The following is a 27,562-nucleotide window of genomic DNA, read 5'->3' as shown; positions in this document are numbered from 1 at the left end:
GCAATCACCTTCATTGACTCCTCAAACTCGAGAACGTGTGCAGGACTAGGTAATTATTTTTTGTAAAATCTCTTATATACTTTTATGATTGACTACTTGCACTAAAAATGTGATTTTTACTTAATAAGATAATATTTGTTTAATTGATATTTCTTAATTATGTGATTTTTTAAAATTTTCCAGGCTATCCATGCAAGATTAGGAGGTGGTAGCTCGAGTCTTCTTTTGACGATGATTAGAGATGAAAGAATGTGTCTTTCTCAAACTTTTATTTTAATTTGGCTTAGATAGTTTCATGTATTTTTTTGGAACAATTATGATATTAACTCTTGTTATTAGTATTGAATATTTGAGGATGATGAAATTTTATTTGTTGATGTTATTAATGATATTAACTCTTGTTATTAGTATTGAATATTTGAGGATGATGAAATTTTATTTGTTGATGTTATTAATGAATGGAATTTTTATTTTCCCTCTTATTCATTATTGAGTATTTTTAATATATTTTTGTTGTGAATCTTAGTGTCAGGTTAAGAATAATATGATAGTTGTCTATGAATGGAAAAATTATTATTAATGTATATTAGAAATTTTTAGTCTACAATGACGGTTTTTTATAAATCGTATTTTATTCATCAACGAAGGAAAAACACCGTCGTTGATGGGTGACTAATTACCCATGATGAGGACTTTTACGACGGTATCCAACCGTCATTAATTAGTCTTCAACGATGGGAAAATATTCCCGTAACTAATGGTAACGACGGAAAAATATCCCCATAACTAATGGTAACGATGGGAAAATATCCCGTCACTGATGGTAACGACGGGAAAATATGCCCGTGACCGATAGTAATGACGGTGATAATTACCGTCGTAAATATTAATGATGGTAATATGTTCCGTCGTTATAGAGTCTATAACGACGGGTAGTATATCCCTTCGTGACCCTTTAGCGAAGAGGGCTTCAACGACGGGTGACGAAGGGACTTTTCCCCGTCGTTAGCATACAATAGCGAAGATTTTTAGCTCTTTAATGAAGGGAAATCCCTTCGTTAAAGATGTAATTTCTTGTAGGTGTGGGCTAGAACTGACTGTATACAAGCTAGAACTAGGGTAATAGAAGCTAGAACTAACGTAGAAGTAAGAATTAGCAAGTGTGTATGTAAAAAACCCTTGTTGGGTTTAGAACTAGTAATGTGTGGGCTAGAACTGGCTGTATACATGCTAGAACTAGGGCAATAGAAGCTAGAACTAACGTAGAAGCAAGAATTAACAAGTGTGCATGTAAAAAACCTTTGTTGGGTTTAGAACTAGCAAGGTGTGGGCTAGAACTGGCTGTATACAAGCTAGAACTAGAGTAATAGAAGCTGGAACTAACATAGAAGCAAGAATTAACAAGTGTGCATGTAAAAAATCATTGTTGGGTTTAGAACTAGCAAGGTGTGGGCTAGAACTGGCTGTATACAAGCTAGAACTAGGATAATAGAAGCTAGAACTAACGTAGAAGCAAGAATTAACAAGTGTGCATGTAAAAAACCCTTGTTGGGTTTAGAACTAGCAAGGTGTGGGCTAGAACTGGCTGTATACAAGCTAGAACTAGGGTAATAGAAGGTAGAACTAACGTAGAAGTATGAAATAACAAGTGTGAAGGTAAAAATCGCGGGCTGAGTTTAGAACTAGTAAGGTGTGGGCTAGAACTGGCTGTATACAAGTTAGAACTAGGGTAATAGAAGCTAGAACTAACTCGATGGCTACTAGAACTACTACGATAGCATCTTGAAATAACATATCATTAGGTATAAATATTATCAAATATAATTAACAACAATTTATAAAAATATGACTGTATCCTCATTTATAACAACGATTTATAACTACCGTCCTAGCTTACAATGATTTTTTATAATTAAATATTTTTCAGCCTATTTTGCTAATTAAGTTTTAAAAATGGTCTATTTTAAAAATATGTTCGAAATTAAAATACAAAAAGGCTGCGCACATTAGGTTTATTGCAAATTCAGCTTCCTTCAAAAAGGCGTGGATGTCTCGTGAAAGTGGAAAAATGGGGACAACTTTTGACTATTTTTTAAAATTAAATCGTTCATTTATGTGTAGCTGGTCAAACATTTTTCCTTTTTTTCTTTTCTTCTTCTAGCTAATGGATTAATGCTCTGTGCGTCTCGACGGCGGCGATCTACGGCGGGGTAGCGGCGGCGATCTACGGCGACGATGACAGGTGGAGGAGAGGAGGGGAGGCGGCGGTGAACTCTGGGAGCCTTGGGGGCCTGAGCGGAGGCGGCAACGGCGAGGAGTGCGAGGGCCAGGTTGACGAGCTTGAGATAAGGCTCTTAGTTTTAGAGAGAGAGAAGAGAGAGAAGAGAGAGAGGAGAGAGAGAGAGAGAGAGAGAGAGAGAGAGAGATGAGAGAGAGAGAGAGAGGAGATGAGAGAGAAAGATGATATGATTGCTGAGTCTGAGAGATTGAGGAGAGAGGATAAGGATAATTTGGGGATTTTAGCTTAGCTGGCATGCAATAATTAATAAAAAAGGACTACAGTACAAAGTGTCACACATCTAGGGGCTGATTCACAAGGGGAAAACTATGAGGGGCATCGTCACATGAAGTTTCTGCTTTTGGGGCCTGTACACATTTTCCCCATAAATAAAACTTCACATTCGATTCCTGGGCTAGATTCCCCATATCATGCTATTTTCGAATACCATGAAGATAGGACCCCACTGCTATCTTAAATTTAAGAGCAACGCCGGGTGGGCCCACAAGGACACAATTGACACCAAATCTGAAGACAACGACTTCATTACACTTATGAGTGAGGACCCGTTCCGTTTGTAAACTCCACAATGCCACAAATTAAAAAAACATTATACTCGATTTGGGATCCTCTACGCATGAATAGTATCCTAATATTTGCTAATACTTAATCTTGACCTTTCATTTTACATATGTGGGGCCTATTGGAAAGGATGGAGGGTGAAGAAGGTGATGGATCTATTAGGAAACATTAAGAAACCCTATTCATGAGTAGAGAATCCGGATCCGTTATACTCACTTGATTCCCCTAATTTTGTACAAACTTTTTGGGTTTTTTTAAGATATTACCCTTAAGTCTTCAATAATTGCATATTAGTCTCTCAAAACTTAAAAAGTGTATCCTAGTCCCTCAAATTCCCTCAAATTCTTTTGGGCCTTGCAATATGGTCCTTCAAGTTAAATGGTGATAGATTTGAAGAGAATATATTATAAATCTAACGGGTGGAGGTGAAGTGATCATTTTACTTCTCTACTATATTTCCCAACCCATTTCTAAATGAGTTTAACTGTTTAAGCTCAATACCCTCTTGTAAAAAAACCCAAACCAACTTGAGTTTTTCTTCTCCAATAGTTAAAAAAAACTAGTTCAAGGTTGCGCTTCACAAAGATTCGACATATCAAAAAGAGGTGCAGTTTGGTTACTGTGGATGTTGTGTTAGGAGTTAATCCAACCATGATCAGATTTTTTACACTTAAATACTAATAGAGAGACCATTTTTCAAGACTATATATAAATTGAGGGCTCAATATGCAATTTTTAAGATTCACCGGACTAGTATATAATTATTGAAAATTTATGGGACTCATATTTAAAAAAAAATCATATTTATTATAGTAAAGTTAAACCTCTGAACTATAATGATTTCACTTGATTCCCCTAATTTTTGGCTGTCACAATTCCCCCAACACATTTCCCTTTCTTTTTTCCAACATGATGGTAGATTGGTAGTAGCGTACGTCCTGGGAATTTTTTGGAACTTTATTAGAACTTCGTAGGGCTTTTATGAAAATGATGTTAAACCTTTATTGAAAGTTTAGATTTTCTCAAAAATAACTTCGAAAGTCTGAGTTTTTTTGGAAAACACTATTAAAAATTACGGGTTTATGTTGAAAAAACTGGAGTTCACACGGTGAGCAAAGTGTGTTAAAAAAAATCCGGATAATTTTAGAGCGTTATGTGACACGCTCAGAAATAAGGTGTCTATTAAATATTAATTTTAAAGGCGTCTATTAAATAATAATTTTAAAGTTTGGGGGTTATCTTAAATTGGGCTACATATACGCACAAAAGTACTGTAAAATCTAATTTTTTTAATGGAATTGCACTTCATTAAAACCTAGCAGATAATTATAAAGTATATAGTTTTGGAGGTATAGAGATATACAATGATCACTTACATACTTGATCTTGCCTAGATCTAACTCTTAACCATGCAAGAGAATGAGCCACACGAGTATAGCTTCTCTCCCCTCATAAGCAAAGTTGCAAGAAGCGAAATCTCAAACAAATATATTAATATCATTTTCAAGTTTGAAAATCTCAAACCAAATCCTCCTCTGTTCAAGTTTGAAAAGAGTTGGTTTCATAACAACACTTTTGTTCCTTTTATTGAATCTTCATGGAAATCGTTTAGATGTCAAGGGACCCCAGTGGATAAGTTCATCTTTAAACTCAAACTTCTAAAAAGAAGAATTAAGTAGTGGAGAAAGAATGTTTATGGATCTATCTCTTCTAGAAAAAATACTTTGTTATCCAAAATCCATTCTCTAGACCTTATTGAAGAGCAAAGATCTTTATCCAATGCAGAATTAGATGAGAGGAAAGCTTATCAATCTTCTTTTGTCTCTATCATCCAAGAAGAAGAATCTTATTGGCATCAAAGATCTCGTATTCAATGGTTGAAAGAAGGTGATGCTAATACATCCTTTTTCCATAGAACAGCATCCATTCATAAAAGATCAAATCATATTGTTGCTATTAATCACATGGGTTCTGAAATTGATGACAAAGGGGAAATCTCAAAAGTTTTTTATGACTTTTATCGTACTCTTTTTGGACAAGAAAGCAATAGCAACATGACAGTCAACTGGAATTTCTTGTATCCTTCCAAAAATCAGAATCTCTTAGATCTAGAAGCAGATTTTACAGAAGAAGAGGTTAAGCAGGCAGTTTTCAGTATGAACCCCAATAAATCTCCTGGTCCTGATGGTTTCTCTTTGCTCTTCTATCAATCTTTCTGGGACCTTTTACATCATGATATTGTTGATCTCATGAATTGGTTTTCAACTAATCCTTCATCTCTGCATAGGGTCAATAGAGTTCTAATCACTCTTATCCCTAAAATTAAAGGAAATCACTCAGTTAAGGACTTTCGGCCAATCAGCCTTATTAACTGCATCTTCAAAATCTTCACAAAAATCTTATCTAACAGATTAGCTCCCCATATGAATGACTTGGTTGCTCCTACTCAGTCAGCTTTCCAATCTGGCAAATCAACTCTTGACTCTATAACTGTTGCAAATGAATTGATTCATTTTTGTTCTAAGAGGAAGAAGGATGTGGCCATGGTTAAGATTGATTTTGCAAAAGCTTTTGATTCTATTAACTGGAACTTCCTTATCAGTCTACTTAAAGCTCGAGGATTTGGTCAAAGATGGTGCTCATGGATCTATAATATTATTTCTACATCTAGCTGTGCTGTTCTTGTCAATAGTTCCCCTTCTAAATCTTTCAAATGCAAAAGAGGATTGAAACAAGGAGACCCTTTATCTCCTTTACTTTTTAATATTGTTGTTGATGTCTTGTGCAAGATGATCAGACTCAATATGGAAGAGGGTTTATTATCCAATCTTGGAATTAAGGAACCACTCAACCAAATTAGGAGCCTCCAATTTGCAGACGATACTCTTCTTTTTGTCAGAAGTACCAAGAATGACATATCCATTCTAAAGGCAATATTATATATTTTTGAAGATATTTCAGGGTTGGGAATTAATTTCTCCAAATCATCTCTTATTTACTTCGGTAAATTGCATAATAGAGGACATGTTCTTGCTGCTTCCATGAATTGCAAACTTGATTATCTTCCTATTAAATATTTAGGATTGCCTCTAAAGTATGGTAAATTAGCAAAATCTGATTGGCAACCTATGTTGGATAATATGTATAGGAAACTTGCTTCTTGGAAGAGTTCATGTTTATCCTTTGGTGGTAGACTTGTTTTGCTCAACTCTGTTCTTTCATCTATTCCATTATATTATGTCTTTTTACAAATTACCTTCATGGGTGATTAAAGAGGTGGATAAAATTAGAAAGAATTTTCTATGGACTGGCAAGAATATCTCTAAACCATTCAAGTGCTTAGTAAATTGGAAGACAGTGTGTCTAAGTAAATTTGAGGGAGGATTGGGTGTGAAGGACCTCAAATTTTTTAATAATGCTCTCTTATCCAAATGGTTATGGAAATGTCTTGATAGAGATTCTTTAATTGGAACTCTCTTACATCAACTTTATATCAGGAAAGACTCTCAGTTGCAATCAACTTCCTGCAGTCCTTCAAATTCTATGTTTTGGAATGATATCATATCAATCAAAGATTTATTTCTTCATCTTCTGCAATGGTCTCTTGGATCTGGTGACAAAATTAGATTTTGGGAAGATAAATGGATTGGTAATAACACATTATCAAGTCTTTATCCGACTTTGTATAAATTATCACTGTCTTCAAATGTCAGCATTCGTTCTCAGGGTTTTTTCCATAATCATATATGGCGCTGGCATCCTCTTCTCAAGAGAAGCATCTCTGATTCCTCAACTAATGCAAAGATTGATCTTATGAATCATATTGGCTTATACATTGCTACTAATAATGTTGACATACCCACCTGGTCCCTTACATCCAATGGGAGATTCTCAGTCAAATCTCATTATTCTTTCCTTAACACCAGAGGAATTTTATCTGCTTATTATAAAACTGTTTGGAATCCAGTAATGCCAAGTAAATTCCAATTCTTCACATGGCTTCTATCCAGAAACAGGTTGCATACAAAAGAAAATCTTATAAAGAAGGGATGGCAAGGAGACTCTACATGCATTTTATGTGGTTTATTTTTGGAATCTTGTGAACACTTGTTTTTTGAGTGTAGTCTTACCAAATCCGTATGGAAACATTTCTGTGACTCTTACCTCCCTTTCATATGGCCAGCATCTTTATATGAACTCCTTAAGGTTGTTGAATCCCTTCGCCACTCTGATGGGATTTTATGGCGATCAATTTTCTCTGCAGTGTGTTGGAGCTTATGGACAACAAGAAATAAATCTATTTTTGAAAATTCAGTATTCTCTGCTACTTCTATCATCAACTCAGCAATTTCTAATTTACATGAATGGTCAGGTCCTGGAAGAGGGAAGAAGGCACTAAAGCTAGCAGCGGTGTTAGAAGAAAGACCAATCTTGCGGAGCAACAGTATTTAGCTCGTCATATCAGCTTTCTCTTAGCTTTCTATAATGTCTTATGTACATATCAACATTATGATGTTTAAGTGTTAGTTTCAATTAGTCTATAGAAAATCTAATTTCTCTTATCCAAATGTATGGCTGGCTTTGGTTCTCACTTATATCCATGTCAACGGTGAATGACGGCAAGGCCCTCTCTTCATCTTCATGGATGTTTGTAAGAAGAAGGTCCTACATCCCTAGTAAGAGAAACTATTTTTTCTATCCACTAATCTTAATGGATACACTTCGTATCCTGCTTTTGTAAACATACTTTTGTTTTTTAATGAACAGGGAACATCCCTTGTTTTTCTCTCAAAAAAAAATATCATTTTCAAGTTGACCGAAGGATGTAAGAGAAAAATAATTAGAATTAAACAGCAACAATTGGCATAGAGCAATCCGCGTCGACTCCGACTCGTGGATAATAATGACTGTCCCTGTAGAAGCCTCTTTTACTTCATTCCTCAATAATAATGACTCCAACAATGCTATTTGGCAAGCAGGGTTTCGCGCAGGGGCATCGCACGTCCTACGTGGATCCAGCCATGTCAAAAAATTAATTTTGATCTCAATTCTGTGAAAAAGCACCCATGACCCATTCCTCCGTCCTATTCTTTCTCCTCATTTCAAATTAATTTCTCATCTACACCCGTGACTCATTCCTCCGCCATATTCTCTCTCCTCACTTCAAATTAATTTCTCATCTCTCCGACGACTCGGGCGACCACCGCCGGAAGCGCGCCCGAACTCAAGTGAGAATGACCGCCATAGTCTCCGCACGTCGCCGGCATCTCCGCCCTCCCCTCACTCGAGTTCGCCGTAGTCCCCTCCCCAACAGATCTAGGGTTTGGCAAATTTCTCAAACTTTAATCTTTCAAGTTAGGATTTTTTTTCTGTAGATTTCTCATCTAACTTATTGGGAATGCATGTTGATGCTTTAGATTTTTGCAAATTTCTGATACAATTTTATGAATAAATTATTAATTAGGGTTTTTAAAGTTGAGATTTTTTTTTTGAAGAATTCTCATCTAATTTCTAGGGATTGCATGTGATACTATAGATTTTTACAAATCTTGATTCATTTGTTAGAATATTTATAGTCCTGTGCAGAGGAGAATCTCTTCAGCCGTGAAATTTTTTAAGCTACAATTTTTATTATAAAAATTAATATGGATAAATATTATTGCATAATATAATATTTAAAGTGAGCTCAAATGAATCTTCAGCCGTGAATTTTTTTTTAAGAAGAAAATACACTTTTGTATAATCTCTTAACATAATTTTGATTTTTTAAAAAAAAATATTCCTTGCAGAATATTACAGTGGGTGTTAATTATGGTGAGTTACATTCTAACTATGATTATTTCCCGCAGAATCATGTTGTCAATATCTTCTAAACAATCATCATCTTCTAAATGGGCAAGGTTCTTTAATAAGAGGCTATATGTGCAATGTGGAATCGTTCACCTCCATACGAGATTCCTAATTGCTATTGTAGGATTCCAGTGCAAATGAAGACTTCTTACAAACACTTGTAATTGTTGAACTTGGTTAAATTATGGCGAAGTACCAAGTTACGCTCGTGACTCAATGAATATATTTATTCGCAAGTATGAAGATCTTTCAATTGAAAATGAGAAATTGAGATCAAGAATACATGGGGAAGAGAAAATGGAATTTGGAAGAAACATATCCAGGAAAAAGACTTTCTACTTGGAATTTCTGTTAGTTTCATGATGTCTATCTTTCTTGTAATAATATCCAAGTAAGGATATGTTTTTAGTTTAGACCTTGTAATATTTTGCTAACTCAACTATGTTCTATGAAAATCTTTGTTCTATGGAATTGTAATGAAAAAGTAGGTGACAATTTGTTACTTCGGATATTTGTTATTATGTGCGTGTTTGGAATTCTAAATTCGTATTACTTCGGATATTTGTTGTTATGGTATCTAAATATTTGTTTGGAATTCTAAATTCTAAATTCGTATTTCATAAGTGGATGGTATCTATCCCATGAAGGAGCAGCTGTTTGAGTCCATTAAGTATATAACAATAATATTCTGAAGGCGGAATGAAGTAAAAAAGAATTCTTAGATTACATCCGAGCTGTTAATCCTAATGGTCTCCTTTCTTGTTGCATATTTAAAAAGTCGCCTTTTATTCGTTCTGTTTGAACTTTGAAGAGGGTAAATCAAGTCATCTCTATCAATTACCTTGTGAGCTTACTCCACACTATACTATTGGCACTTAAGTTTTAATTCGAAGGTTGCTAATTACAAAGCATTTTAATTGATCAGTACACAAATTATCACAAAGAGCTGCACCAAAAGGAATCGATGGTTAGAATACTACTGTGTTTATGTATCTGGGAATATAGAATTTGTCCTTATTAGTTTCCATGAAAGATGTGATGACCTTGAATTATCAGGGATTTTATTATGCAATCCCTAGAAATGAATCAGAAATTTGTAAAAATCTAAAGTATCAACATGCAATCCCTAGAATTTAGATGAGAATTCTTCAAAAAAATCTCAACTTTAAAAACCATAATTAATAATTTATTCATAAAATTGAATCAGAAATTTGTAAAAATCTAAAGCATCAACATGCATTCCCTAAAAATTAGATGAGAAATCTACAGAAAAAAATCCTAACTTGAAAGATTAAAGTTTGAGAAATTTGCCAAACCCTAGATCTGTTGGGGAGGGGACTACAGCGAACTCGAGCGAGGGGCCGACTCCGACGATGGGCGGAGACTACGGCGATCCTTCTCACTTGAGTTCGGGCGTGCTTCCGACGGTGGTCGCTTGAGTCGCCGGGGAGATGGGAAATTAATTTGAAGTGAGGAAGAGAATAGGCCAGAGGAATGGGTCACCGGTGTAGATGAGAAATTAATTTAAAGTGAGGAGAGAGAATAGAGCGGAGGAATGGGTCACTGGTGTTTTTTCACAAAAATAAGATCAAAATTAATTTCCTGACTTGGTTGGATCGACGTAGGATGCGCACGTCAAGATCCACATAGGACAGGCGATGCCCGTACGCGATACCATGCCTGCCAAATAGCATTGTTGTAATGACTCTCATGAACTCACATTAAATTAAAAAAAAAGAAAGAAAGGAAAAAAACCAAAGTCACAAGAATCGCAGGTGTCTCATCAGCATGTGCATCCCATTTATTTAATAATTCCATCTTAGAAATCCCAATCAACCACCAACAAATAACTAATCCCAAAGCACCCCCATTTGTCAACAAAACAAATCAATTTTTATTGGCAATTTGACCCCCCCACACCGTCACCGTAGAATTCGAGGCCCACAACAGTCTAGGACTTTCCCTATTCATTAACCTCAAAAAACATATTTTAAAACTTTAAAACAAGAAAAGAAAAAAGAAGTATAGCACACTCTCACATTCAAATACAAGTCAAAAAAATACCGACAAAAAAGAACAGGAAAAAAAATAAAATAAAAATAACTCAAACGTAAATTTACGAATTTAGACCGTCCACTTCCAGATCTTGATGCTTAACTTCACCTTACAGCTGTCATCGGCTTTCAACGGAGCTAACTTTCCCGCCTTTTTCTTGGGAACGGCGACGCCAAATCCACGGCAGCTCACCTCGATCCCGATCCTCTTCGTCTTCCACCCTCCGATCTTAACCCCGACCCTAGTTTCAAGATCGATCGCCAACGGCAGCTTGCTCTTCCGCCGCCGCCGACGAATCCAAGCTCTTATCTTTTGCTCGACACCACGGCCATCATCACCGTGGTGTTCTTCGCCCCGTGGACGAACGCTGGGAAAGATCCGCCGCCGAAGGCGACGCCATCGGAGGAAACGGCGATCGAGATAGGATCATAGAGGAAGGAGATTTTTCTGTTACGGTTTTGAGCGGTGACGACGAGATACAATAGCGAGGTTTATCCAAGAGACGGTGAAGGTGGGGTGAGTAGGGTGGTAGAGGACGTAGAAGACGTCGCCAGCGATGGCGTCGAGAAAGATGAGGCCGATGAGGGCGAGAGTCAAGCAGAGGATATTTCCGGTGGTAGCAGAATCTCCGGCGAGATAGCGAGTGAGAGAGAGAGAGAGAGAGGATTTAGCTTGAAGAGAAGTGAGGCGAGAAAGGAATCTTTATCGTCGGTTTTCGGAGGGTGTTTATATGTGGTAATTGATTGGGATTTGAGGGGGGTAATTTGCATAACTGGTGAACACTTAATAGTCCATCACCTAGTAAGTTCGAAAAAGTCCTGCCTGTTAGTACTAAACTGTTGGGGGATTTATTGGCTGGGACAAGTTGGTGTTAGGTGAGATAATTATTCTAATGGAATAATTTTATCTCTTTGAGATATTTTAGGATAGAGCTTTGCTACAGGGACCCAAAATATGGGACCAATAAAGGGAACAAGTGAGGTGTCCCCCTCCTATTGGATAATGAGTTGGCCATCATTAATGATGACCAATTCATTATCCAATAGGAGGGGGACACCTCATTTGTCCCCCCTATTGGTCCCATATTTTGGGTCATTAAAGAATTTTTCTTTAGGATAATGGGACAATTAAAGCTTTGATTTGATACTTAATGTGGGATAATTGATGTTGTGACACCTTATTAAAGTACAATATTTATCTATCAGTTAAGTCTAAATTAATTCAACTAATTAGTTTAATATATTATTTGATATGATATTATAATATAATATATTATTTTACTTTATACTATAATATAATATAATATATTATAATAATATGATATATTATATAATAATTGATATAATATACAAACAATATATTTAATAAAATATTTATTAAATATTATAATATTTTGTTTAATTCAATATAGTATTATTTATAATATTATATATATTACCTAAAAACTATAAATATTTTATTTTATTTTATGATAATTACTATAATTTAAATATAATAATTGCATGACATGGCTCCTTATTAAAATCATAATGGTATAATAACCATAATATACTATTAATATGTTCAATCTTATTAATTAAAAACATTATTAAATAATATAATAATTATATTAATTATATATATATTATCATACTTTAATATGTAGTAGATTATTATAATTTTTATTGTAGTAATAAAATATTATTTAATATTATAACTACCACAATATTGACAATATATTTAAGACTATTAATTAATATAATAAAGTATAATAGAAAATAGTAAACTATTATATAATAAATTATATTATAATATAATTAATATATTGTTATATTAAATATATAAGCACTAAATTATAATACCATATTTTATATTATAAAAATATTACAATAATATTTTTATCCTAACTAATAAAACATATACTAAATAATATAAAGTAATATTATAATAATATAATACTAATATTATAATATATGAAATATTATTAACCAATATGTAACAATGATATATAATAATATAATATTAGATAGTATTATATAATATTTTATTATCTTAGGTTAGAGTAGAATCTTATAATATAATATAATTAAGATATATTATATATTATAATACATATATTAGATATTTAATAAATTAGTGCTTCAAAATTATCCCATTTTCCTCATGATTGTCCCAAAGTTAAGAATGAGGTAATTTTTAGAGGTTGGGACAAAAGTTTGTTTAGAAGTGAGATAATTCTGGACAAAATGTGGGTAATTGTTCTAATCTCATTATCCCAATGAATAACACCTTAAAGTAAAATCCAAGTCTCATTGTCACAATGAATAACACCATAAAATAATGTCCCAAAAATTGTCCTACTTATCCCAAAGTTTATTCCAGAATTAATATTTTCCCCCTTTTTCTTTTCTAGATTTCAGTTCTGGAAACTAATGGCTTTTTCATCTGTTTATCTTTGGTGCGTCTCAAGCTTCTAGGGTTTTTATGAAAATATTGTCCAAACGACGTTTACCTAAAAAAATTCAGGTATCAGCATTTGAGAGATCTCTTTTCATGTGTCTTCCAAGTGCATACATAAATTAGGATATTTGAAAAGCAAAACTATAATACAAAACTAAAACTATGTTTTATGCTGACTCATCAGATCATGTGATTTTCTTGAAAAATAGATTATTTATTAGAGAGTTTACTGTAATTTATAGGTTATGTATGAGAAAACCACCTTAACTGTGAACGTCTGTCACATAACCCTCCATAGTTTTCAAAAAAATCAGAAAACTCGCCTTAAGGGATTTTAAGGGGCTTATCAAAAAAATTCTTAACTTAAAACTTTTACTTAAAATTTTAACAAAAACCCGAAAGAGCATGACCAAATAATTTCACAGGTGAAAATATCCACTTGTATAAATTTTCCTACCCACATAAAATTTTTCGTTAATAATGTCTGAGAGATTTTCTGATATAATATATCCATCGGAGGAAGAGAAGATAAAGAAAATAAAATATATGCAGAAAAAGAAATAGAAGAGTTCTAGTTTTGTACCAACTAGTTCTAAGCATAAACATGGAATAATTTAAGAGGCTAGAATTCTCATTGTTAATGGAGAAATGAAAAATTAAAGTAGAATGATTTTTTACCATCATCTCAGTTTCTATTTTATTATAGTTCACTTTGACTAATACTGTAAAAATGTTATTATAATTCTAAATCTAATTGATAACATCATAAGATTTCATCTCACACATTATTCTAGTTCTAGTATGTTCTGAACTCAACTTGACTAATCCCCTCTAAATGGAACTTTTTTATGTTTAGCCTAATTTATATATTATCAATAATTTGCTGCTTCGCCTTGATATATATTTCAATATTGCTTCGCTATATATAACTATATATATATAGTTATATATTATATAATATATATATATATATATATATATATATATATAATATGATATATATATATATCATGTCATAGGAGGGGATTTCCCCTTGACGCCTCTAAAATCACATGATTGAGCGACTTATGGATGATCCGCTCGTTGAACTTGATCTACATATTCTAAAACCCCAACACACCAAGTTGGGGTGAATCCGCGTCGTGTGACCCTCCATCGAGCCATGTGAAAAGTTCTATTCATTCAAAAACCGTTAAAATTGATAACGAGTGGATGAAGGGTCAACGACGACGGGTTCACACCAAACTTCGTGTGTTGGTGGTTTTAGAATATGTAGAGCAAGTTCAACGGAGCGGATCATCCATAATGTCGCTCAATCATGTGATTTTAGAGGCGTCATAGGAGGAAATCTCCCTATGACAAAGGATACCCATTAATCTCATATATATAATATGATATAATGGAGGTGAGCTGGCAGCTTACCTTTCCCCATGAGCCTGCAAGTGTATGACATGTGAGCCCCACACCGAGTGTGACTAGTAGGGGGTCTCACATATGTCATACACTTGCAGCTCACGGGGAGGTGAGCTGCCAGCTCACCTCCATTATTTTCTCTCTCTTTCTCTCTCTCTCTCTCTCTCTCTCTCTCTTATATATATATATTATTATATATATATATAATATATAATATTATATATCTATATATATGAAAAAAATGCGGTATGCTTGGTACCAAGCATAAATTTTGCTGCTTGGTAGTGAGGTGTCTCATTCCCATCCACTCATTCAACTGAGGTGACCACATTCAACTCATCGTGAATGTGGTCCCCTCATTTGAATGAGTGGAGGATAATATGTCACCTCACTAGTAAGCACAAATTTTATGCTTGGTACCAAGCATACTCATATTCCTCTCGCTCTCTCTCTCTCTCTCTCTCTATATATATATATATTATATATATATATATATATATATATATATATATTATATTATATATATATATATATATATATATATCCTGTTTAAAACCGAAGTCGTGATTTATCATCGTAATAATAAAGTCTTTGTCGCGGAATTTGGTGTCGGTTGTGGGCTTGTGGACAGGTAGATGCGCTGCTATCAATTTTTGAGAAAGTGGTGGGGCCTCAGCTGCATTTGGACCTTTTGATGTCCGAAAACGGCATGTTCTCGAGAATCCGGAGCTGGAATTTAACGGAAACATGACGTGTGTTTATTGTATTTATCTAAAAAAAAGAAAAATTGTATGAATTTATTGATTTATATAATAGGGAAAATTGTATCTAGGCCCAAAAAAATAAAGGCGTTATGAACAGGCCCCCATACTTTTTTTTTTGTGTCAAAAGCCCTTATTACATAAAATACTTATTTCCAGCCCCTGTTTAAAGTTCCAAGACAGCATAAAGAGAATTTTTTTTTCAAAAACCCAAAACTATCCTCCTTTATCTCTCTTCTCTCTTCTCTCTTCTCAGGCTCAACGCTCAGCCATCTTGAGAACCCAACTTCAAAACCCTAGTTTTCAGTCCATTAAAGCTCAGTCATCTTCTCGAAAACCAAGTAGCCAAAGCCTTTTTTTCTTTTCCTTCTGATGTCACAGGTAGCTAAAATCGTTGAGAGCGTAATCCCTCTATCAATCCCCCAGCATAATCCTCTATCAATTCCCCAGCAGAAGAATCGATGCCAAAAGGAGGAGCTTCGAGAGCTTGAAGAGCAGAAAGCAACAATAGATAAATTCGCAGAGACCGGCGTTAAAAGGGAGCTATGGTATGGTCTCAGATTTATATTAATACAAACAATTGGATTGATGAGGCTTACCTCTTGGGAGCTCTCATGGGTTGTAATGGAGCCGTGGAAAAGCTCATGAAGGCCTGCAGTTTTGATCTTAATAGGTTTAATGAGCTCAAGAAGGGTTGTGTTGCTTCTTTGGCTTCGTTTCCTTCTGAGGGTTGTGCTAGCTTTTTCTGTGATTGCCGTGGAAAAGGCATGCCGGTTGCATTTTGAAGTCATTTGCTTGGTGGAAAAAGACTACTGAAACAAATTACATTACATTGTTAAATCAAATGTCGAAAGAACCATTTTTCAAATAGTGATATTGTTCTTATGGTATGTGTTTTCGTCTCAGTGTTGGGCCTAATTACTATCTGCTTAGAGTTGCTGGAACTGAATTGTTTCTGAGTGAATGTTGCAATTGTAGATGAGAGCAGATGGGTTTTGGACTCCCGCACTCTCATCGTGGTAAATTTCAAAAACTTTAATGGATTTTTGGAAAATTTAACATGTTCAAATGAAAAGCTACATGTTTACTTAAATGACTACATACGTGACCTCCGCGCCCTCTACGGCCCAATATTCAACCTCTGCATGGGCTCCCATAGTCTCATCGTCATCACCAGCGCCGAGCTGGCCCATGAGGCCCTCATCACCAAAGTGCAAGTAAGTGTGTAGTGAGTGTGTACAAACTTCATTGGGGGTGATTGTCAATATACTGTTTATATGTCGAAAATCGTTGGTGTAGTATGTTAAAAGCTTTGTTGCTCATTCCTTGGGATATTTGTAATTAGCATTGTGAATTTGAATGATTGTTGGTTTTTAAATATAAGCGGCTTGATGCAATGAAATTGATGCTGACAGCATTTAGTATGGGATTTTATACTGGGTAGGATTTGTTGTTCAGCCCTGTAGCTTAAGCACTTTATGTATGTACTAGCTTCAAAGGGGGATGTGTTTTATATACTTGTTATATTTTTGTGGTGCCCTCCTCACTCACATGCTCCCTGGAAAACTTCTCAGGGGGTCACCCATCCTAGAATTTCTCCAGGCCAAGCATGCTTAACTTTAGAGTTTCTAAGAGTTGGGTTTTCGAAAAAAAGATGCATCTTGGTGGTTTGTGAGGCCAGTCCATCAGATCTAATAGCGTACCGACTCCGGGATTCCGGGGCGGGGTGTTACAATTTTGGACTTGTGAATGGAGAAACTGGATTGGAGATGTTTAATGTGGATATCCCGTATGAATTTTTGGTGCTTTATCATTTTTCTTGTGCCTTACTTGCCATTCAGATATTGGGTCCATGGATTGTTCATGTTTCATTCCCCAGCTATGGCAATTGATGTTGATTTATGGTCTTATCATTGAACATACAGTTTGTGAACTACTTTAGAAACACTGACATTGAACACATATGCAAGTTAACTACAAGTTGATCTTTACTATGACTTGTAGTATAATTTTAGTTTGGTTGGTCTGCTAATATGAAGATGACATCCACCAGCATTAAGTAGAGCTTATTCATATCATACACTGCATTATATGTTAGCTCTCCTCGTAAATTATGTCAACTTTCACCATTATATGTTAACTCTCCTTGTAACATGTTAACTTTCAGGTAAACATGTTAACTTTCGTCATAATATGTTGACTTTTACTGTTACATGTTAACTTTCATAATAATATGTTAACTTTCAGCTAAACATGTATATTTATAGCTTTTACTGTTTTGTGTCTCTCTTATTGTTGGCTTGGTTCATACTATTGTGATCTTTGTGTCTCAGTTTGTGTGTGTGAAGTGAGGTGGGACTTGAGCACAGTTGATGATTAGTTTGAGAAGTTAGCAAAATTGACAGAATGTTTTGTTGTAATCTTTATTTGAGTTTCAGCAGTATTCTATAACAGGAAAAACTAATATTTAGCATGTACATTTGATAAGTTAACATATTCAGTTGCATGTTATCATGTAATAAAGAAGGCTGACATGTAATAGTGAAAGTTAACATACTATGCTGAAAGTTAACATGTTCATAAGAAAGTTAACATATGCAGATGAAAGTTAACATATATAGCTGATAGTTAACATGTTCACGTGAACGTTAACATATACACCTGAAATTTAATATATGCAGATGAAAGTTAACATTCTCACGTGAAAGCTAACATGTTCAGGTTAAAGCCAACAAGCTTCATACTTCTTATGTCATGAATCAATTTCTCACACATGACTGAGTACACACCAAATTGTTGATCCTCCAGCATTGTGATTTTAAGCATGTTTAGGATCACAATAGCAAATCACTTGTAATATTTTTCCTTTGTATTTGAGATTTCATAACCAGTACCCTCAAACATACTTGCATATAAGGCAAATTACAACCTTAGTAAGTCTCTAATCTAGAAATTAGATATGTACAAAACATACTCTTTCCATCCAAATTGTTCTATTTGAATGAAGTCTCTAATCTAGAAATTAGATATGTACAAAACATACTCTTTCCATCCAAATTGTTCTATTTGAATGAACTTGTACATATTCACACTTAGATATGTACAAAACATACTCTTTCCATCCAAATTGTTCTATTTGAATGAACTTGTACATATTCACACATGACAACCACAATTAACATATCACATACAATCGTAATAAATTACACCAAAATTGATCGCTAAATAGACACAATACATTTCATTAATTTTTGATCTAAGTACAATCAAGTCACAAGAACACATAATATAATCAACTGAACAATGAAACATGATACGTTACAAGCAATTCTGGAGAAACTATACAAGAGTAAAGAGTACAAACAATCCTATTATAAAAATAACATCTTCTTCCTCTTTTCTTCTGCAAGCTCACTCATTCCCTTCCTCCTCCTCCTCCTCCCAGCTGCAACACGCCAAGAGGTTCGTCGCTCCTCATCGAATCAAACAACTTGCAGCACTCCTTATAATCCTTCCCCCTTGCGTACAAAGCTAAAATTACCTTCCAAGAAACCAAGCTCTTCTTAGGCATCAAGTCGAAAAACCCACGAGCAAGTGCAACGTTAGCATCCCTCGCATACTTATCAATCATCGAATTCCACGTAACGACATCGCACTTTGGCATAATAGAAAACAGCTCCCTCACCTTCTCCATCATTCCCACACTCGCGTAGCCCCCTATCATAGTGTTCCAAGAAACCAAATCATTGTCACGTATTTCGTCGAACAACTCCCGTGCACCCTCCACCATCCCATTCTTGACACACCTGTCGATCATCGAGTTCCAAGTAACAATATCAGCCTCCTCAACAAAACCCTCAAACAACTTCCAAGTGCTGCCCAGATGGCCAAAGCAAGCGTACATATGAATCGCTGAGTTCCGAACATACAAATCCTCTTCAAACCCCAGCTTCACGATCTGGGAACGCAACAACATCTCGTTTGGAGCAAGACCGATGTGAGAGAACAGCTTGGCAAGCAGAGGACTTGGGAATTAAGGAGGAAGGACTTGATGACAGTGTTGAAGATGAATGCGTCGGGGTTTGGGAGGAGAGAGAAGAGGGAGGCAGCAAGGCGAGGGGAGGGCAGAGAGAAGGCAAGGTGTTTGATGAAATGTCCGACGAGGAATGGATCGTGATGGTGGCTGGAGGTGAGGAACTGGGCAAGGACTTGGGAGAGAATGGGAGGGGAGGGGATGAAGGAGACGAGGACGTTAATGATCGATGGAGGGTTTTGTTTTTGTTGAAGAGAGAAGAGAGAGAGAGAAAGAAAGCAAGGGCAATTTTGGGTTTTCAACTTAAGTTGCTCTCTGTGCTGTCTGGGGAATGAAAAAGGGGCTGAAACATTATTACTTTATGTAATAAGGGCTTTGGCAAAAAAAAAGTATGGGGGGCCTGGTCACATCGCCTTTATTTTTGGGGGGCCTAGACACAATTTTCTCTATATAATATGGTAGTTATCATCATTTTTATCATGGTTACTGGCAGAATTTTTTAACGTACTGGTCCCTTAAGACTTAGATCATTTGAAATACGTCCCTAGTAGATGTTATTTGAAAAAAATCTTCCAAATTCTACAAATTGCACCAAATAGACCGTTCTAGTTGAACTTTTGTTAATTTAAACATTAGTTAATCAAATCTGAATTATATTTTAACAGGGAAAAAAAACCAAAAAACCAAAACAAACAATTTGGTGTAACACAGAGCAGTGGGACCCTTTGAAAATTAAAAATAATGCGGTCTTGATTTTGAGAAAGGGCTAGCGTTAATTGGCAAGATGATTTTTGTGTCCATTTGAATAGAAGAAACCCAGTCACGGCAACCCTATTCTTACTTTTTTGACCATAAAATAAAAAGAAAAAGAAAACAACTGTTCTAAGTCTTACAAAAAAGTCCGTTCCGTTAGCAGAGGTGGATGCTCAGTGTGTAGCTTCCCGTAGGCTGAACTTATCTGTAATTTCTTTTATAATAAAGAACATTTAGTTTTTACACAAAAATATAAAATTCAAATACTTATAAATATTTGATGATCATAAAATGTAATCACCTATCGGAAGCTTTTTCTTCAAATTGTTTTTTGATCCATAAATATAACATGCTTCAAAACTAGTAATGAACTTTTTTATTTTTTATATTTTTTGGTGTGATAAAGAAACAGAGTAAGTCCCAAGAAGTTAAGCCCAATACAAATAAGTACGATATTTGCGTCTTATTAGGCTCAACAAGTTAAGCCCAATACAAATAAATTTAACCCAAGCCCGGCCCATATAATTTCCCGCGTTAGACGAGAGCAACTCTTTTAGCATTTTACAGACAACCGCAGGTACATTTTAACGGCGCCAATTTTGTCCCATTTGAAGCCCAAAATAAGCGGAGAAAGATCTCGGCCCTAGGGTTTTGTCTTCATCCTCCATCGATGGTAATGCAATCAAATAAATCATGCAATATTTTAATTTTTCCTATTTATTAATCTATTATCTACATGCGATGTCTCTAAAAGTCTTAGTCTGTTTTTTTAAATTTCACTTTTTTTATACATTTCTTCTGGGATCTTGAGATTTCCAGGGTTTAAGGGTCAATCCGCATTCAATTTCTTGTTACCTCACTAGTCGTTAATCAAGAAAATAAGACCGAGGTTTTGGGTTTTTAAAAATCAATTTTTTTTTGAAAATTTAGATTTCTAGGGTTCAAGGAATCTCTCTAGGGTTTTGTCTTTCTCCAAACAAATCGATCAAAATCCCCATATTTAATCATTTTAAAGAAATCACGGCATAGATTTTTCTCTAGGGTAAATTTTCTGTTTTACATTTTTGTCGAGGCCTTGAGGTTTTCAGGGTTTAAGGATAATTTCATTCATTCAAGTGCGTGTTACCTCGCTGTTGTTAAATGATAAAAATATCTGGAGTTTTGACTTTTTTAAGTTAAAATTATTTGATATTTTAGATCTATAGCAATCTTTCTGATGAAATGAAATGAAATGGATCAGGCAACGGAACCTGCAAGGTGCCCAGTCCCTGAAGATTGGCAGATATTTTGGTTTACTATTGCGTACATTAGCCTCGTCATATGTGTTTCCAATGGCATGTGAGTAGTTTTTTCTAATCCCCAACTTTCTCTTTTGAATCTATTTGTGAATGAAATTTCACAAGTGTTTAGTTTTGTAGATTGGAGATGCTGATGCACATGACTGAGTTGTAATGATGATAAATAAGCCATCTAGGAAAATCTTATCATAAAGCGCTGAGGGAATCAATGTAGTTGGGTTTTAGAAAAGAAACTAGTATCTGGTAGTGATAGGTGTATTAATTGATTAAAGATATATGTATGGTAAGTAACATCTAAAGCGAGAGCAAATGAAGAAGAGACAAATGATAAGCAACTACGAAGGTGGGCAAACTGTTCCATAGACCAAATGTTGGACAATTAAGAAATGAAATTTACAAAACATAAGGTTTTCTGTGAATTAAGGTCTACAAGTTTTACGAACTTATATAACTGAAAAAGATATTATATAGGACAACGCTAAGATGAATAATGATATATGGTTTGTTGGTTTAGAATGCTGAGAAACTAAGAAACAACATGCAAAGAAACGCATCTAAGCAAAGATGAGAATGTTAATGACCTTGGATATACACTAAGAGAAAAAACAGAAAATGAGTGCTTTTGCACGAGGTGAAAGGTTGCTCCTATTAAGTATAAAATGAATGAAGATCAATTGAGATGGTTTGGTCATGTGCAATGAATATCTAGTTAGAAAATTTGATAAGATTATAGTTGATGAGGGCAATGAGGACTAAAGATAGTCAAAAGGAAATGAAAATGAGTCGGGCATAAGCGGAGGAGATAACTCTTAACAGAAATGAATGGAAAAATAAGATTCAAGCATTCAACCCCAAAAGTTTCGGATAAAGACTTTGTTGTCGGCTGCTATATAACTGTGTTGTTATCTAGGTAACATGGACACTTTATTGTGGGTGCCGTGTCCGTGTCCGACACATGCCCGACACTAACTCTCTGTGGACATTCCATGGACACTTGTGATTCAAAAAAAACCTCGATTTCCCATTATTTATACACTAAACTAGTTTCTCTGGTAATATTAGGTTCAAAACCAATTGTTTTTTAACCTGTAAACTGAAACTCATTACTTAATATTTGAAAAACTCCCATCATATTATCCCATTTAGTCAAAACTAAACTTTTTATTGTTAAATCTTATTCTTGGTTCGATTTAACTTGATTCTTAGTTGTTATAGATAATAGAAAGAAACATACAAATGTTATTGGTATTTTTTGTTTAATATTTGATCATGTGTGTGTATTATATAATGTGTCACTGTATCCTACGTTTTACTAATTTGTCCTGTCCCATGTTCGTGTCCGTGTCCATGTCCGCGCTACCTAGGTTGTTATATCTCTACGCGTAGAGAAGTTTTCATTTAGCAAAGGCCAATGCTATTTTTTTATTCTCCTATATTTAGTTCTGTATTGTTAGATAAATTGTATGCCAATTTTGAATGCAAATGCTCTCATCGTAAGGCAGATAGTGGAGTGGCAAGGATCAATATATCATTATATATCTTTCATTTTTCATGGACGAAAATGTTAATTGTCTACAAGCATTCAATTGGTGTGGTCTCGGAGAAACATATCACATTTAACACAACACCTTAAACTAACTTCTTTCAACATGACATTTCATTGCACTGTGGTTCTGTGAAATTTACTCTTAAGTATACTTAGAGCATGGGCAGCAAGCTCCCAAGCCTGCTCTCAGCTCCGACGTGGACACCTCCTCCGATTTAGCCCCCTCCAACAGCCTCCGAAGCTCTCCCAACCTGCTCTCAAGCGATGACGTGGAGGTGGAGAGCTTCGGAGCTCCCAAGCGCTCCACAAATTTGTAGAGCGCTTGGGAGCTCCCAAGCTGCCGGATTTTAACAACCCCCCCCAAAAATCCAACGGGAGATGAAGAGGCGCCGGAGATGTGGAAGAGGAGGGGAAACAAAGATGATTTGGGGAGAAGAGGCCTCCGACTGGGTAGAAGATGAGGCGCCGGAGATGTGGAAGAGGAGGGGAAACAGGTGGATGATTTCAGGAGCTTGGTGTTCGCGGAGATGAGGCCTCCGACTGGGAAGAAGACGAGGTTGTTTGAGGCCTCTGACTGGGGGAGAAGATGAGGCCTCCGACTGGGGTTGGGATTTGGGGATTTGGGGTTGGGATTTGGGGAGAAGATGAGTGTTTTGAGTTTATTTTAATCGGCTGAGTTGTGTCACTGTTTGAGGTTGAGGTCGAGGTGGGGATTTCAATTCGTTGTAAAATTTACCGATGTATAAAAATTGAGCCGTTGTAAAATCATGCCGTTGAAAATTTTACCGTTGTATAAAAATTTTACCGTTTAAATATAATTAAAAGTAATGGGTGAAATATTAAAATAGAAGAGGGTTTTTTTTGATATTGTTGGAGCTCCTAACTAGGAGCTTGTTGGAGCTCCATAAAAGAAGGAGTGCCTCCCAATGTATAATTTGTTAATTTTTTATTTTAAAAAGCTTGAGAGCTCTTGAGAGCATGCTGACTAGGACTCCCAACTGGGAGCTTGCTGCGATAAGTTTTGGCACAGAGCTAACGACTACTTTATCCAATACTCCACCGATCCAACGAGTCGCACACCAAACCAAATGATGCACCGTTGGTCAACGATTCAACTGTCGGTCAACAAGTTCTGCGGGTGCGTTGCTCAGATTGAAGGAAGACAAAGATCTGGTACGGGAATTATTGACCAGGTAAATATTTAACTTATATGTTTTTATGTAAATATTTAACTTATATGTTTGATTATTCTAAATTTAACTCTTGTGTAGACTGCAGAAGTAAAAGAATTATACCAATCCCTTTATGGTAAGCCACTCGTGTTTGACCATTGCTGGGTTGAGTTGCGTCATCACCAAAAGTGGAGCCAACAAATGAAAAATTACAATAAGATTCGATCACAGCCGAGAAGAACCACGAACTCTGATTCCTCACCAAACAATTCCATGCCAGCGACCCCCATCGAGTTGAACATTGACTCGGATGATGTTATAGCAAGGCCTGAAGGGAGGAAAGCGGCAAAACTCAAGAGGAAACAAAATGTGGAGAAATCTGAGTCCGCTAAGTCCATTATGGGAGAGGCTTTCGCGTGGATGAAGCAAACCAACAAAGAAAAAATGGAGCTAAAACAGAAGAAACAAGATGACGATATCATGAAGATCGATATCTCAACACTCAATTCAGTTCAACGTCAATACTTTGAAATGCGCCAGGCAGAGATTTTGGAGAGGTGGATGTCCAAGGGTTCTTCCTAATTATCATATATTGTACTCGCATCGCATCCTCATTAGTTCTTCCTAATTATCAATTAGTATCTTATATTAGATTTATGATTGTACTTGAAGTTGAAAATTTTGGCATTGAATGAAAACAACTACTTTATTAAAAATGAAATTGGCGTAGTACAACAACTTGAACTCCTTTTCTGAAATTACATTAGACATAAAGAAACTTAATCCTCGGCGATGGACCCCTTCTCGATCAAATCATTTTTTAGTGATTTGTGTGTTTGCGTGTTCCTGATCCGATGATGATTTTGGATGAACTCAGTTAGAGGCACCGTCTGCACATGAGAAGGTTCAACGACTGGTATCGAATCATTAAAGTCGAAGTTGTTGTCCAATTGACAATCACGTTCATCTTCAACAATCATGTTATGCATTATGATACAAGCTGTCATGATATCTTTCAGCACACAAGGTTGCCAGAAACGTCCTGGTCCACGAACAATCGCAAATCGAGCTTGCAACACGCCAAAAGCTCGCTCAACATCTTTTCTTACGCTTTCTTGTTGTTGAGCAAAGTACTTATGCTTGTTTCCTCGAGGTGCTGGAATAGTCTTCATTAATGTGAACCACTCTGGGTAAATCCCGTCGGCGAGATAGTATCCCATATTATACTCGTGGCCATTGACAGTATAGTTGCACGGTGAAGCTCTTCCCTCCGCAAGTTGTGCGAAAACCGGTGAACGATGTAGAACATTAAGGTCATTGTGAGACCCCGGCAGTCCAAAGAAGGCATGCCATATCCAAAGATCTTTGCTAGCTACGGCCTCCAAAATAATTGTGGGTTCATGAAAATGTCCAGTATACATACCTTGCCAGGCAGTTGGACAGTTCTTCCATGTCCAGTGCATGCAGTTGATGCTCCCAAGCATACCAGGAAAACCTCGTTGTGAGCCTTCCTCGAGCAGGCGTGCAACGTCTTTATTAGTCGGTGCACGAAGGTATTCCTCTCCAAAGATGTTGATAATCGATCGAACGAACCTCTTCACGCTCTCAAGCGACGTACTTTTACCGATCCGAACGTAGTCGTCAACGGAGTCAGCGGATGCTCCATATGCGAGCATCCGCATAGCTGCAGTAATCTTTTGAAGACTAGATAGTCCTAACTGTCCACCACCATTCCTCTTTTGGACGAAGTACTTGTCATGTTCGACGACTGCGTTGTGGATTCGAAGGAATAACGAACGCCTCATTCTGAACCTTTGACGAAAATAATAAAGAGCATAGGTTGGTGCGTCAGCAAAATAATCTTGGAATAACCGATTGTGGTCTTCCAGTCGGTTTCGATGGAGCACGATACGTCGTTTGTGTTGAACTGAAGTTGAACATTTCTCTTGTTCTTCTTCCTCAACGACAACAGCTCCCATAAGAAAGAACTTCTTCATCATTTCATCATCGCTAGAGCTAGATGAGCTAGACATTTTATTCTGGGAGATGATGGGTTGAGGAGAGAAGCCGTCGAATTTTATAGGCATCAGTCGGATGACGGTCAAAGTTTGCGATACCTCGAACCTCGTGCCTAACATCGAAGACCGCGGGTTACATCGAAGACCGTGTGTGTTCCCTCAAAAGCCGCGGGTTACCTCGAAGACCGTGTGCGCTCCCTCGAAGACCGTGGGTTGCCTCGAAGACCGTGTGCGTTCCCTCAAAAGCCGCGGGTTACCTCGAAGACCGTGTGCGCTCCCTCGAAGACCGTGGGTTGTCTCGAAGACCGTGTGCAACGGTTAGAAATAAAATACAAGAGGTTTAAATATAATTAAAAGTAATGGGTGAAATATTAAAATAGAAGAGGGATTTTTTTGATATTATTGGAGCTCCTAACTAGGAGCTTGTTGGAGCTCCATAAAAGAAGGAGTGCCTCCCAAGGTATAATTTGTTAATTTTTTATTTTGAAAAGCTTGAGAGCTCTTGAGAGCATGCTGACTAGGACTCCCAACTGGGAGCTTGCTGCACTTGCTCTTATACATTATTTATATAAAACATAGGCAGCATTGTATGTGTCTAACGTGAAAATAATAATTTTCATCTTCTACTTTAATTTTATGGTTGGAAGACTGTGAGTGTTGTATGGAACCTCTGATATAGTCTTTTCATTGCTATTTCAATTATGTTACATGTTTATGGTCATTCTAGAATCAAAATTATCTCTATTGGGGTGAGCATTAATCGATTTGAACTGATTACATTAATTGAATGGATTGAATTTTGATAGATTTGCTCCTTGAAAAAATTTAAACCCGAACCAAGCTTAACTGACCGATCTCTTAATTATCTAAAACTCACACCTTTCTTCTTCTCATTATTCATAATTTCTCTTCTTTTTTCTCCTCATTTTTTTTGTGTCCACTTGGTTTACATCTTTCTTTACCTATCTCCTGATTTGTGTCTTTCTGTTGTGCAAGAATAACCATTTCTTAATTAAGTAGGTCTAAATACCAACTGAACAAATTGAACCAAACCAACCCAATTCGGTTTTGTTTGTCCAAAATTTGTCAAAACATTTCCTGCTTACAATACTTGGGCTCTGTTGTTATCTATACATTATCCTTTTTATCCTCATCTTCCCCTCTTAAGCGATGTTTCCTGCTTAAGTGAAATGTGTTGTGCACTAAAAATATTGGAGTATTGGTATTTTCTGTGTAATTGTGACTTTTCTTTTCATCGGGGTATTAGATTCTCCAGATTTCCGGAAAGATAACTTCCTGCCATATCTATGTGTGTCTTTAAACTCTAAACTCACTATGTCTACACTCACAAGTATAAGCTTTAA

The 27,562-nt window shown here is 36.0% G+C and overlaps 2 protein-coding genes across 2 annotated transcripts; one reads left to right on the top strand and one right to left on the bottom strand.

Moving 5' to 3' along the window:
• LOC109845959 lies at nt 10,644-14,636 on the bottom strand. Its single transcript, XM_020415187.1, is given in 2 exon segments — nt 10,644-11,436; nt 14,627-14,636. Coding segments are annotated over 2 exon segments (612 nt in total). The 3' UTR covers nt 10,644-10,834.
• LOC109845535 (glutathione S-transferase T2-like) lies at nt 24,040-24,968 on the top strand. The gene is made up of 2 exons (XM_020414795.1): nt 24,040-24,201; nt 24,280-24,968. The coding sequence occupies exons 1-2, from the start codon at nt 24,097-24,099 to the stop codon at nt 24,760-24,762; spliced, it is 588 nt and encodes a 195-aa protein (XP_020270384.1). The 5' UTR covers nt 24,040-24,096; the 3' UTR covers nt 24,763-24,968.

The sequence above is a fragment of the Asparagus officinalis genome, chromosome 6 (assembly GCF_001876935.1).
Source record: "Asparagus officinalis chromosome 6, Aspof.V1, whole genome shotgun sequence".
Taxonomy (NCBI): Eukaryota; Viridiplantae; Streptophyta; class Magnoliopsida; order Asparagales; family Asparagaceae; genus Asparagus; species Asparagus officinalis.
The sequence above is the reverse complement of the archived record's forward strand: the minus strand, read 5'-3'. Positions and strand labels throughout refer to the sequence as shown.